The sequence below is a fragment of the Theobroma umbraticum genome, unplaced genomic scaffold (assembly GCF_002168275.2).
Source record: "Theobroma umbraticum cultivar Fairchild unplaced genomic scaffold, ASM216827v3 scaffold_30.0, whole genome shotgun sequence".
In the NCBI taxonomy this organism is placed as follows: Eukaryota; Viridiplantae; Streptophyta; class Magnoliopsida; order Malvales; family Malvaceae; genus Theobroma; species Theobroma umbraticum.
The window spans coordinates 1,214,752-1,229,760 of NW_018397254.1; the positions used below are offsets into that span (position 1 = coordinate 1,214,752).

The following is a 15,009-nucleotide window of genomic DNA, read 5'->3' on the forward strand; positions in this document are numbered from 1 at the left end:
GATTTTCGTCATTGATCTACTTAAGGATTATCTAAATGAATGTTTTGATGATCCCGACTTTCAAGGATATTGTGCATCAGTAGGATTGATATTGACGAACACATAGAAGGACATTGTGTGCAGGTATAATCACAAATGAGTTTTATCTATGGTTGCATGCGGAGGACGGAAGGGCTGCAACGTGCAAAGTGATGGTGATATGGAACTTGTACTAGTAATTTACGGCTCATGTATCACTTGTTGAAGGAGTCTTCTCAAAGCCTGAAGTGAAGGGATTCATCAAACTTAATTACTTGGGAAGAAAAGAACAATCAAGGAAGTCATTTTCTGCCCCTTTGTTCTTTGTTTTTATCGAACGTATAAGGATTAGATTAAAGAAGCGGTAGGGGATGGAGCACTTGGAGATGGTAAGGCTGACCATCGAATGTTTTTGCGAAAAGTCCAAGTAAAACCTTTTATGCCGTACATTCCACTATAATGAAAAATAAATAAATAAAAATTTCCCCTATCATTTTCTTAAGCGTAACTTCTTCCCGTCAAACATCCGCAAACGTGTTGGGATGGTTTATGCTACTGGGGTTGCATGTGTAATGTTCGTTGACATTTACAAGCTACGCGAGCTGGTTGATTGACGTTACATGAAATTATGAAAAAAATAAATAAATAAATAAACAGTAATTACAATCTAGAAAGACCAAAAATTTAGTTGAATAATCTATAATAAAATAGCAAATGATGAATTATAATGGATGAATCCACTATTACCGAACCATGTTGGACAACATATGTGATGTGCCTCAGTCTGAGACAATTCTAATCGAGAAAACTCAAACGTTGTTCTTATTGGGTTTCCACAACTGCATTTCCTCTTTTAACTATACCCATCCCAGGCCTGACATGAATTATAATAGTCTTTGTTTTTTTTTTTTTTATAGGAGGAAGTGGTAGTCTCCCCTCAAAATGGAATTTTCCTTTTTGTTTTCTCGACGAGAAAAGACGGTGGAGATTGTCTTTATCCATTTCCAATTTGACAAGTTCAGTTTGCAGCGGTATTGCTTTCTTTAAAACTTTCATTTGTCCTCTTGTACCTGTGGCTGTACAAATTGAAAATCAAATTAAATTAAACGACTTCATTCTATTACACACCAACTTTTCGACAGTGATGTAAACCGGTTTGCCTTTTAATGACAAAGCATCCTTCGTCATAAGGAAGACACAAGAAGAACAAAACAGCTGATTTTGCTCAACACGTGGAGGTGTTTGAATTAAAACATAATTTAGGGTAAAATATTTTAAATTTTAAATTAATTTATTAATTTTTAATATAAATATTTTATTTTAAAAAATATTTTCTACTATATATATAAATTCAGTAGTTAATTATTAATGTTTTTTATTCATTAAATAACATGATAATATTGAAAATAAAATTTTACTCTTTATTAATTTTAAAAATTACTATTATATAACTTTTTATCAGTTCTTTTAAAAAAATTACATGATAATTTTTTAAATTAATAAAAAAAATTTAAAATTTTTTATGTTATCTGTTAACGGTATCTACACTTTGTAAAATGTTCATTTTAAAAATTAATAGATTCGTTTATAATTTTGATTAAAATTTAAAAAATAAAAATATTTTATAATTATGAACTTTTCATCCAATAATTTTAAATTTAAAATTTAAAAATATGAGGTTGACGTTAAAACCAAATGCAATAATTGGGAGATAGTAAAAATTAATTGCAACAGGGATTCTTACGTAAAGAGAAGGAAAGAACACAGAACAAATTCATTCTCTACAATAAGCATAGCATGTTAATCTGTCTAAAGAAATAGTGCTAACGGTATCGCTTTCTTTAAAACTTTCATTTGTCTGTGGCTGTACAAATTGAAAATCTAATTAAATGAACCGACTTCATTCTATTATACACCAACTTCGACACTGATGTAAACCGGTTTGCTTTTAATGATATAGCATCCTTGATCACAAATAAGATATAAGAAGAACAAAACAACTGATTTTGCTCAACACGTGGAGGTGTTTGAATTTAATATAATTTAAGGAAAAATATTTTAAAATTTAAATATATTTATTATTTTTTAAATATATACTCTATTTTAAAAACATATCTTCTATTAAACATATAAATCCAACTGATAGTTAATTATTAATGTTTTTATTAATTTAAACAATTATTATTATATAACTTTTTATTAATTTTAAAAAATAAGAGAGCACTTATCAATGCTCTTTATTTTTTTAAAAAAATTATAATAATTTTTTTAATTAATAAAAAAATATTTTTATCTTTTATATTATCTATTAACCGTATTTTACATTTTATAAAATGTCCATTTCGAAAGTTAATAGAGAATTTTGATTAAAATTTAAAAAGTAAGAATATTTTACCAACTTTTCATTCTAATCAATGATTTAAAATTTAAAATTTAAAAACATGAGATTGACTCTAAAACAAAATGCAATAATTGAGAGATAGTAAAAATTAATTGCAACAGGGATTCTTACGTAAGGAGAAGGAAAGAACACAGAACAAATTCATACTCTACAATAATCATAGCATGTTAATCTATTCAAAGAAATAGTGCTAATTCTAATCTGTATTGAAACATACTTAGAAACTGAACTTTAGAAGTATCATTATTGCCTTGGCCATACGGTTGGCAGTCATAGTTTTACTTGAATGCCCCCTTTTGTTAATAGCCGAAAATTCATGACTCGAATAAGGAACAGTTAGCAGGCGGTGAGGATCATAAATATGACCGACCCGGTCCTGTTGAATTTTCCTAACCAAAATTAGTGAATTTATATAAATGAAAATAATGATACAAAATCACATGGAAAATGAAACTTAAGAAAAATCCCTGACAGTTGCTTAAAGAATACGAGAAAATACCTTTCAGCAACCTTGATTTGCACTTTTTATTTTTCTAGAATTGCTGATAAGAGAAAAATCAGCACGATGTAGTAATCTTGATTATTACGAATTTAAAATGTCAAATACTTTTGAATAGGTCACGTACCCATCAGAAATGATAAGGTTACAACCTGAATATTTTTAGATATAACAAAATATTGTGTTGGGTTCTATAAATCTCTATCTTTATTGGTTGAGATATGTTAGGCTGTAATAGTGGTGATTATCAATTTTATTATTTTTATTAAAAATATAAAGTTCAAAAGGGACAGCTAATAGAGAATTAAGTCTTTTGACATTTCCAAAGCTTTAAAATTTATTGCACATACAGAATTAAAATCAAACAAAGTCATACACATGTTATGTTACTTAATTAAAAAATAAAGGAAAGGAAACAATCTTTTTCCGTGGACGTACGGTTTGGTCCTTGGCAATTAGTTTTATTTAGTGCCGAAACAAAGAATAAAAAAAATATGCTAATTCCCATCAAAAAAGGAAGGAAAAAGATGGTCCTACTAATATTTATTTTAAGAGCTTATTGTATTTTCTCTTCTTTTTTAGAACTTTGTTGAATGTTACCTTAAATACTTAAAAGGTTAAACCTGTAGAAAGAGTAAATATATTTTGATTTGACTCTAATATTAATTTTATTAGTATTATTATTATGAGTTTGATACAAAGAAAACTAAATACGTGCCCGTTATTCATATCGTTGACCAACAAATAGAAAATATAATATGACGTCAAACGTGAATATTTACACTGTTGTATTGTTAGGCGCCTCCAAATGCTTGAATAGAAGTGTTAGCATTGACTTTTGAAATTTGTTTGTTGATTGTTCAAAAAAAGAAAAAAATATTATAATTTAAGGCAAAGCACCAATCGCTTAAAGTTTATTTTGGTTTTTAAAGAAAATAATAAAAAGCTATTTAAGGGAAACATCATTATTTTTTTAAATATGTTTAATTGTGGAAATTGGTGAATACACATGTATCTTTAATTTTGTAAATTTACATAATTTGATTAATTAGATTACTAGCTATTTAATATCAATTAATGGTAGCACTATATAGTATGGCTGTTAAAGCTATCTTTTTTCTCTTACAAAAGATAAAAAATAAAACCAAATATATAAAGTAATAAGAAAATTTCAAAAAAGGATGAGTATACTAAATTTCAGCCTAACCAAAAATTAATCTGATTAGATCTTTACTATCTGTCACACCGCAGATCCAAAGTGGTCCCTTTTTTTTTGTATAATTCCCTCCATTCGTTTGGCTTCCCTTCTAGTTCACAAGGCAAAACTAGCTTTAAATAAAAGTCTTATAATATCAATAATTATTCATAAATAATAATTAAAAAAACCCGGCGTCTTTCGTCTTGCCGGTCACCCACTGCCACCTAAATAGTTTGGCACTATATATTCACAAATATCATTCTACATTTTCCGTTCTGAGATCCATCCACATACATATAGTTGAAAAGGGAAATATAACAAAGAAAGCCACGCGGTGTCTGGTTTTGACTTCTTTGATCAAATGGCTAGCAAGAGTTACATAATAGAGGTAGAGAAAGGGAAGGCCGCCAGCGATGGAAAACCGTCGATCGGCCCTGTTTATCGCAGTTCTTTTGCGCATAATGGATTCCCTGCTCCGATTCCTGGAATGGAGAGTTGTTGGGATATTTTCCGGTTAGGTTTCAGATTTTTTCTCTTTTCACTTTAAACTCTTGCTTGCTTACTAAGAAAGTACGGGAGATAGAAGAAGATATGACCTCTTTTTTTTTTTTTCTGATTGATTTAAGCTGACTTTCGAAATAGTTGCTAATTTTTATTTCACTTTTGTTGATTTTTTTTTTAAGTTCAGTAGTTTTGTTAATTTGTTTGATTATGTATTTTGATTTCACGCTGGAGTGGCGATGGATTCAAGAAACAGTAGTTTTAGGGATCATAAGATTTAATTATCTTAAGATCAAAACGCTTAATATTTAAATCTTTTGAATTCTAACACTCCAGACGGAGCAAAGGTACTGAGATTCCCACGCTTCTAGTTAAAAGATCGATGACTTTCGTTCAACTCAGTGTAAAACTGTAAAATTAAAATTCAAATGTTTAATAGTAATAATTATTTCGATTTTCGGTGCTCATGTGATGTGGAGATTATAACACTGCTAACTCATAACTTAGCTTTCATAAAGAAAAAAAAAAAGAGGCTATAACTTAGCTTATGCCATGGCTGCAGGCTGCGGGCTGATTGAACTTGGTAACTAACTATTAGACAGCTCGTATTTATTATGGGGGATGGTGTGTTTTTTTTTTTCTTTTGACTGTTAATGATTCACATATCTTCTACTCCTTGCAGCATGTCAGTTGAGAAATACCCCGACAATCCTATGCTTGGTCGCCGCCAGATTGTGAACGGGAAGGTAGATTGGTTTTTTTTTCCTTTATTGGCTGTTATTAATTTGTCATTCCGTTTGTTCTGCTTCCTTTGACTCTCGGTTTGTGTATCTAAATTGTCTGTGCTTTCACTGCAGGCTGGAAAATTTGTTTGGCAAACTTACAAAGAAGTTTATGACATTGTAATAAAAGTTGGAAATTCCATCCGGAGTTGTGGTGTTGAGGAAGTAATGTACTAACTTCTTCTATTGTAAAACTATTGCTAAATTTTTATAACAAAAATACTATCTCTGTGATCATTATCAACAGCCACAATTAATGTGTGTTTTTCAAATTTTATGCTTTCTATTCTTTCTTACAGGGAGGAAAATGTGGTATTTTTGGTGCCAATTGCCCAGAATGGATTATAAGCATGGAGGTATGGTTATTCTGGCATGATTTTGTCTGATTCCATGGTGACGTCTCCAGTTGCTTGGATGTCACTGTAACTTGTTTCTGTTGAGCATACTCCTTGCTACCAAAGTACTTATTGCCCAAAAAGTACACTAATTCAACAACTTTGATGCAGGCCTGCAATGCTCATGGACTCTATTGTGTTCCTTTATATGACACTTTAGGTATTTCTTCTTGAGAACCTACAAAAGCATGCTCTGAATTTTGTTAAATCACTACTTTCAGCAAACAAAAATCCTATTTGTGTTATGTAGGCTTCTTCATTTTTAAATATGGTTATATCCTGTTATTTATAACATCTTTAAACTTTTTTAATTATGTGTGCATCTCAACATCACATGCATACTCTTTATAAATGTTTGATCCTTTGCCATCTATGTTTCAGGTGCCGGTGCTGTGGAGTTTATCATATGCCATGCAGAAGTTTCAATTGCTTTTGTAGAGGAAAAGAAGATTAATGAGGTATGCATAATTACATCTATATTTTTTCCAGGTATTTGCAAAAATAAGATCTCTTTGTACAAAATAGAGTTGTGGTTTTTCTTTTTTTTTTTTGGCATCTGCTTCTATACATGCCGCTCAGTTTTGTGTAGTTGGTGTCGATCTGAAAATTTTAGTTACATAGTTAAGGATTGTTTTTTTCTCATGTATGGTTTCTCTTTGGCCCTTCAGCTGCTTAAAACATGTCCAAACTCAACAAAATACTTGAGAAGTAAGTCATCTATTTTATTGATTTTGGATAGGGGGTTGGGGAGAATATTTTTCTTGTTATAGTGTGTTAGAATCAACTAAAATGTGCATGCATGTTTCCTATGCAGCAATTGTTAGCTTTGGGAAGGTAACACCTGAGCAGAAGGCAGAAGCTGAGAAGTATGGTTTGGTGATATATGCTTGGGAAGAATTTTTGCAATTGGTAGGCTACTTGATCTGTTTTCTCCTCTTGAATTTATCAGTAAATGATTTTATACGGTGGAAGTTATTGTGTCTTTATTAGCAAACTGCCAGCCATGTTCGTTATGAGTTCAGAGAAACGCATCTAGCTGTGGAAAACATGTTTCTGGCATTGCATTGCAAATCTTTAATATGAGCGAAGGATCCATTACATTTTCACGCATGATCCTGTATATTATGTCCATGGTTTCTGGGAATGATTTATCATTCATGACTGAACTGTAGACTATCAAAAGTGATGATCTCTGAACTTGTTAATTTTAGCATCTTGACTCTATAGATATGAGTTGTCATTGTCTTTGTATTCATTTTGATCAAGGATGCTCAAGCAACTTCCAAACTCTGTTTTATAGAAATTATTTGATAGCCACATGTCATGCATATTTGATAATTGTTTAATTTGCTTCTTTAATGCTAGTTACCATTATCACATTAACCATGTGTTCATGTCCGTTTCTTGCAGGGAGAAAATAAACAATTTGATCTTCCAGTGAAGACGAAAAGTGATATCTGCACAATAATGTATACTAGTGGAACAACTGGTGATCCCAAGGGAGTATTGATTTCAAATGATAGTATTGTTACTCTTATAGCAGGGGTGAAACGTCTGCTGGACAGTGTAAATGAACAGGTGATTTTTCTCCCCACACTAGATTTTGACATATGAGTTTTCTCTTTTTTTGCTTTCCCTCTCTCATTTGTTTATTTCTTGGGAATTTTACAGTTGACTGTGAAGGATGTATATCTGTCTTATCTTCCCCTTGCACATATCTTTGACCGGGTGATTGAGGAGTTATTTATTTCCCACGGTGCCTCAATAGGATTCTGGCGTGGGGTGAGCTAGATTATCTGATATTGTGTCAACAAATAAGGGTTTATTCAAAACAGTAATTGCTTATTTATTACATCTTCAGGATGTGAAACTATTGGTTGAAGATATTGGGGAGCTAAAGCCAAGTATCTTCTGTGCTGTTCCCCGTGTGTTAGATAGAATCTATTCAGGTAAACTTTCTTATATTCGTGAATGTTCTGAGCAGATTGATTTCCAGCATTTTTCTAAACATGTATAAAGGTATTGAAGGGGCTTTCTGAACCTCGATTAGCAATGTCAATTTGGGTTTGTTAAGGTTACAGATACGCAACCTGGAACATGTACTTGCTAGAGAATTCATCCTAATTTATGTATTTTTTCTTTTGGGGTTGGAAATGTCATTGTTAAATTATATTATAGGCAGTTTTCTTTAAAAAAAAATCTGCAATGCATTATCAGCTGTGAGACTGTCATAACTTTTGTCACATTACCAGGTTTACTACAGAAGATTTCTGCAGGAGGCTTATTGAAAAAGAAGTTGTTTGATCTAGCTTACTCATAGTAAGTTACATTCATTTTTTCAGTTTGCTTATGTGAAGCAGTTCATTGTTACATTCATTATATCTGCTAATAATTTTTTTTTTGAAAAGTGGGTTAAAGAAGATAATTAGTTTCACCACTACCGCTTCACTGGAATTAAGGACAAAGGATATATTGCCTTTCATCTCTTTCCTTGTAGATGAAACTAGAATTTTCTCAAATCCTTTATCATGAGCTTTTGCATTAGTTGATATTGATTTGCAGTCTGTCATTGCAATTCTTGTTTCTGTGTTTAGCAGAGTTACCTAATTGGGATTTTGTTGGCTTTGATTTTTACCTATTTCTGTTAATGCCAGTTGATGTCAATGTTTCTGTTTGGTTCTGACATCTATGATAACTCCTACAGCAAATTTTATAACATGAGGAAGGGGCGCAATCATGGAGAGGCATCTCCAATTTGTGACAAAATCGTGTTTAGTAAGGTGATGAAAGTTTCATTGTTATAATACACACAGGGCTCCTTGTATACTGGTCTAAAGCCAAAAATAAACCACATTACCTGCAAGACAAAACCTGTTGACCACGTAAATCTCATTCGTATTAATAATTTTCTCAGGTAAAGCAAGGATTGGGAGGGAGAGTGCGGCTTATTCTATCTGGAGCGGCACCTCTTTCTGCTCATGTAGAAGAGTTCCTGCGAGTGGTGGCATGTTGTCATGTTCTGCAAGGATATGGTATACTGTCTTTGAAATTAGCCTTTGAACATGTAATATTTCCTTTTTCTTTACTATTGTGGACACTTGCTGCAAAATGAATGTTGATCTATTTTATATCAATGTGAATGTAGGTCTGACAGAGAGTTGTGCGGGGACTTTTGTCTCATTACCAAATGAATTGTCAATGCTTGGTACTGTGGGGCCTCCTGTACCAAATGTAGATATACGCCTAGAATCTGTTCCAGAAATGGGATATGATGCCCTTGCAAGCACACCACGTGGAGAAATTTGTATCAAGGGAAAAACGCTATTCTCAGGGTACTACAAACGTGAAGACCTTTCCAATGAGGTCATGGTTGATGGGTGGTTCCACACAGGTCTGCCGGTGCTTTTACTCTTCTCAAATTGAGGTTCTCTGTATCATTAGTTTATCTCCAAGTTGACCTCCTTTCATCTTTGTGCATTAGGCGATATTGGTGAATGGCAACCGAATGGAAGCATGAAAGTTATTGATCGAAAGAAGAATATTTTTAAGCTTTCACAAGGAGAATATGTTGCGGTTGAGAACCTGGAGAATATTTACGGTTTTGTGTCTGATATTGATTCGGTATGCCTTTTTGCCCTTGTCAATACATCCGCATGCATTGCTTATCTCTTCATCTCTGTGCAGCCATGTACCTGATCTCGGAATTAAATGTTCGATTGACATTGAAACAATCCTATGTTGCATTCCTTGTGTAGCTCTATGTTTTACACTCAGTTGGATATTTTTTCACGATTATATATGTATGCTAGATATAAGCTGGAGTGTTCAGCATTCTTTTAACACCCGGTTACCATCTTTATCAATTTTCAGATATGGGTTTATGGTAACAGCTTCGAGTCCTTCCTTGTTGCTGTTGTTAACCCGAATAAGCAAGCACTGGAACGCTGGGCTGCTGAGAATGGGGTGGGTGGTGACTTTGATTCCCTCTGTCAAAACCCCAAGGCCGAAGAGTACATACTTGGGGAGCTCTCAAAGATTGGCAAAGAGAAAAAGGTTTGTTAATTCATACTTTTTTATTTTCCAATTTCCATAAAACAAAATGGAAATTAGGCTTCATATCCCTCCCTCGTGTTATTCTTATACAGCTGAAAGGTTTTGAATTTATAAAAGCCGTTCATCTCGACCCTGAGCCATTTGACATTGAGCGTGACCTCCTCACCCCAACGTATAAGAAGAAGAGGCCTCAATTACTTAAATATTATCAGGTTGCTATGTTTCTTGCCTTCATTTTGTTTAGCTTTGTAGTATCTCTCTCTCTCTCTCTCTCCGAGGACTGACCAAATTCCTGTTGAATGCAGAATGTAATTGACAACATGTACAAGGCTGCAAGCAAGCCAAATGCTTGACAAAAATAATTCCGATGGAGGTGGTTCAGCGTTTCAGAATTATGGTGTTAACAATTTCTTCGCTTTTCTTTTGGGTGGTTGGGACTGTAAATATAGTTTCATCATGTTCAAATTTGTTTAACCCATACTGTAATTCCCTTCAGGGAACCACGCAAAACGTCACATACAGGTGTTTATTTGAACAAGATTAATTACTCATATGCTCCTTCAGTTCCCAAATTTGCACTTTAAATTAATCTTCTCCCTCGATTTCTTTTATAGTATTGAAACAGTTTACTCAGCATTGAAATTACTAAAAATAAAACATCTTACAACATACAATTGCAGAGACATGGATACGATAACAACATGCATAGGGAAAATTATTCCTTGTTTTAATGGAATTAATTCAATCGATCTGATTGTAGCTTGGGTATTTCCATACCTGAATCATGGGGAGACTTGAGAGATAACGGTGAAAACTGTAGTGAAAGTAGCTCCTCTCTGCTATACTTCAATCTTTGATCTATTTCGGAAAACAAAACAAGAAAGAAAAAAACCAAAGGAGTTTTAGATAATAAAAGAGACTCAATATTTATGCTTAACAGAAAACCATTGGGGAAAGTCCACTCACCTACAAAAAACTGAGAGATCGGCACTTTTCCCTGCCCTTGAGAAGTCTTCAAAGGCGGTTGTGATGGGGATGCGTGATTAGAAATATTTGGCTGCTCTGTTGAAAGGATTTGAACAACTTCATGCCTTATCTCAACTTGAGGATGTTTCCTTATGAAGGATGCGATTGCATCTTCACTTAAAAGCCAACAACCCATCAGGTCCAGCATTCTCAGTGTTGTTGGTGGGCTAAATGTATCCAGGCCGCTATTTGTTAACACAGCTTCGCAGACACGAAGGTTCGTCAGCTTTGGGAGAGATGAAAGATGATGCAAGGTGGCATCTGTAAGGGAAGCACATTTTAGAGATAAATGGCCCAGTTCGTTGCAACTTGACAAAGGGTATAAATCCGGATCCCTGACTTGCGTATGCTCCAAGTTTAAGCTCTCCAAATACCTAAGATTTTGAAGTGCTGCTAGTGTGCTATCCATATGTAACTCAGTGCCTGGCTGGTGAATATAACCTGGAAGTTGCAAAAGAAACGTTACACATCAAAAGTACATGCCAAGGGTAAATAAATTGTTAAGAGTCTACTAACAAAGAACAAAAGCAAAAGCAACACTAAGCCAACAAAGGACCGTAAAAGAATCATGAATATGGTAATTTTCATGATTAATTCAAACAGGTAACAACTTTAAGATTTGTGTTAAGAAACCATACCTTTAATGTTTGTGTTGCTTAGGTCAATAACTTTAAGTGAGGGCATTGAGCTGACATATGATAAGGCAACATCATCTATTGATGTGTGAGATAAAGATAAAAATTCAAGTTTGGGAACATGTCCAGCTAAAATTGCTATCCCAGCAGAGCTGACTTTCGTGCCACTTAGATTTAGAATTTTCAGACTTGCTCCAATACATACAATTAGTTCAACAGAATCATCCCCCATCATGCTAGAGCTAAGATCCAAATGTTCGAGCATTTTCATATCAGGTAAAAAGCAGAACCAGTTAAGGGAAGAGTTGGATACATCCAACAAGGATAAGAAACGTGTTTCAATATATAAGAAGGCTTCAGCCTCATTCAGGAAAGTTGCTCCAGCAAAAATAAGCTTCACTAAAGGAGCTTTATCACCATCGTCTTCAAGGATAGAATCAATGGTACAATTACTCATGTTTAAACATTCAAGAGATGACAGATTTGGCAAAATTGTAACATTGGTCCAAGCTAGATTGAGGAAGCTCAGCTTGGAGAACCTTTGAAGAACCAAAGCCCCTTTGTTAGATATTTTACTCCCCCAAAGATCAAGGAATTGTAGCTTTGTCAATCCCTAAAACAAAACAGCAACACAAATCATTTTAACCTGGATACTTTACCCTAAAAATTAACACTAACTTAATATTTCAGAAGCAATGTTTCAAAATGAAAAAGGCTGGAACCACCAAAATTGAACTAAAAATAACAATCTATGGTAATGGACATAAAACCAAGCTCATTTAGTTTTACAAAGTTACACAATTCAACAGCAACTGAGACACCCCAGCTCTCGGTGGGTTATTGTTATTATTATTATTATTTTTTTGACAAGTCTCAGTGGGTTATTACTATCACAAAGTTTAGGAAGTGGTACTAATAACTAGAAAATTCAAAAGGTCTAGATCATTCAGTTATTAAGATGGTTTGGAAATACTTGTGGATTATTTCATCCTTGAGCAAATTGCAATAAATAAGGTAAACGTTTCAAGCAAGAATAGGGAACAAATGGATACACACACACACACAGACTGGAAAGTACCTGGAGAGAATTCAACACGGTATCCGTGACAGGCAAACCACCCAAGTCTAATACAGACAAATTCTTAAGTGAAGAGAGTAGCGCAACCCCATTGGCAGTGATGCGAGTTTCTGAAATCCATAACTTTTCCAAAGTTGAAATGGATATAAGATGCCTAATGCCAGCATCAGTAACCTTCATGCATCGTGAAAGGTCCACCTCCTTCAAACTACTCATCCCTAAAACCAGAAAATCCACTACACATATATTAAAGAGAACTCTCTACAGGTTACAATTAAATCAGTAATAGCTTATCAACATGATGAAATTGAACTTTGATTTCCACTTCTCACCTCAATTATTCTAGTTAATGCGTTTAAAATTGTGTAAATTATTTACAGATAACTGAAAATCGACTTCCTTATAATTGCTATGGCATATTTATAAACAAAAAAAGTAAAAATATAAATTAAAACATACCTACTAAGGACCAAAGAGCAGAATTATTAATTCTATGACAATCGGCGAGATTGAGGGATCGTAGATAACGAAATGCGCCTAAATACGCCATCCATTCTGCATCTACACAATTCTCTCCTCTAAGATCTATCTCCTCCACACTATACTTGAATACTCTGCATTATAATATTAATAATGGTGATAATCAATCTACCTTAAAACGGGACCAGATTATAAACTTTAAAAATAAAATACACAACTTACACTTCACAGCTAGTTTAGAAAACGTAACTCTTGAGCAAGAGAAATCAAGAAACGAATTCAAATTAATTAAAAAGAATAAAAAAAACTAAATATATAAAAACTTCTTCAAAATTTTGACGGCATAATAACGTACTCGAGTAAGGAAGGGAAGAGGATGCGGGAACGGAGGAGGTTTTGAAGGAGAGATTGAGAAAGGTGAGAAGGTAATCGCTCCAGAGTTCTTCTTTGTCTCCGCCATTTCTCTACGCTCTCTCTGCTTCGGCAAGCTGCTTCTATGCATCGCCGAACCAACTCGCTCTCTTTCTCCATTCCCATTTTTTTTTCTCTATTCAATTTTGATGGATCTTCGCTCTCGCTTTCCTGCTTTGATCTTCAACCTTGATCGTTGGAATTTGTATACAAAGAGAAAACAACCATCCAAGTCAGAGCTCTGTTTGCTTTGCTGAAAGAAAATGTTCAATTATTAAAGGCGGTGGAGGTGTTCACATTTGGCCTGGGCTGAGTGCATTGGGCCCAACAATTATGAGATCCATTAGCAAGGTTGAAGATGAACCCATACTGACCAAGGTCGTTTTCTTCTTTAATTATTGGGCCTGGTGTGGCCCAACAAAACCTAAGCCCACAAACCAAAAAAGATATTTATATGCAATTTTCCGATTTAAATTGAATATTAATTTTTAATTAGTTTTAAAAATTAATAAAAATGATTTTAAATTATTGCATTTAATATTTTTAAAAAAATTAAAATTGATAAATCATAATTTTTAACGTCAAAGTAAAATTTAAAATCAATAGCAATACTTTTAACTAATTTTTTTTCATTTTTATCTCAAGTGAAACATCAGGCTATGAAATCTAAAATGTTTCTCCATTTATCTCAAGCACGGTTCATAGCTTCATATATAAAGAGGTATCTAACCATTACTTCCACATGTACGTATTAATTAACCGAAAATAAACTGTTGACTCCATGAATTGTCTTACGCCTTGAAAGGGTGTAAGATAATTTCCAAAACACAAGCTCTCTACCATCTCGACTTTTTTCTTCCTTTCCCCTCCTTGTGTTGTGATCCTCCCTGTCCCAATCCATTTTCTATCGCACTTGATCTGCTACTTCTCGTTCCTCCTCCCGCTATTGCTGACCGCATCACAAATCTTATTGACCAGCAACCTTTCCTTCTTTACACTCTTTCTTTCTCTTATTTTGCTCTCAAAACAAATGTCTCTCTCTCCTATTGTAGCGGCCTGCACCTTCACTCTCTTTCTTTTCCATTTTTCTTCTTTTATCTCTTTTTTTTTTTAATTTGGGACAGATGGGTTTTTGCTTCCAGATTTGTACTTCCATCTCAAATGTTTGATTAAAATATAAATGCTGTTTTAGTTCTAAATTTTATTGTTTGAGAAAAAAAATAAAAATACGCTCTATGATCAAATTTTTTCAAAAGTTTTTATCGAAGTTAATGAATGAGCTGATAATAGAATTAATTTTACTCAATATTGGTTAACTATAATCAATCTTTCAAAAAAAGTTTTGTTTAAGATGAGTAATCTTTCCTTTTTTTTTTATTATATTTGGATAATATTTATTGAGTTTAATTAAATCAGTGACGTATTTTTTTTAAATCATAATGTTTTTAAATGTTTTTTAAGAAAATTTTTGGAGATAATTTTTTTTTTAAAACGAATAGCGAAAAATATTCTTTATAAGACAATCCAAACAA

The 15,009-nt window shown here is 33.3% G+C and overlaps 2 protein-coding genes across 2 annotated transcripts; one reads left to right on the top strand and one right to left on the bottom strand.

Annotated features, from left to right (window-relative positions):
- The first annotated feature begins 4,265 nt into the window (after positions 1-4,265).
- LOC110411609 (long chain acyl-CoA synthetase 4-like) lies at positions 4,266-10,419 on the top strand. Its single transcript, XM_021421841.2, has 19 exons — positions 4,266-4,629; positions 5,300-5,363; positions 5,475-5,564; positions 5,699-5,755; positions 5,906-5,954; positions 6,176-6,252; positions 6,463-6,502; positions 6,609-6,703; positions 7,205-7,372; positions 7,466-7,576; positions 7,656-7,743; positions 8,047-8,113; positions 8,499-8,574; positions 8,709-8,826; positions 8,940-9,185; positions 9,276-9,415; positions 9,665-9,847; positions 9,940-10,059; positions 10,153-10,419. The coding sequence occupies exons 1-19, from the start codon at positions 4,478-4,480 to the stop codon at positions 10,198-10,200; spliced, it is 1,989 nt and encodes a 662-aa protein (XP_021277516.1). The 5' UTR covers positions 4,266-4,477; the 3' UTR covers positions 10,201-10,419.
- Positions 10,420-10,568: 149 nt separating this feature from the next.
- On the bottom strand, positions 10,569-13,708 carry LOC110411617 (Leucine-rich repeat (LRR) family protein). The gene is made up of 6 exons (XM_021421850.2): positions 13,422-13,708; positions 13,046-13,200; positions 12,587-12,804; positions 11,512-12,121; positions 10,814-11,314; positions 10,569-10,705 (listed from the first exon to the last, which is right to left on the bottom strand). Exons 1-6 carry the CDS (start codon positions 13,601-13,603, stop codon positions 10,584-10,586), a joined length of 1,788 nt encoding a protein of 595 aa, XP_021277525.1. The 5' UTR covers positions 13,604-13,708; the 3' UTR covers positions 10,569-10,583.
- Between the last annotated feature and the right edge of the window lie 1,301 nt (positions 13,709-15,009).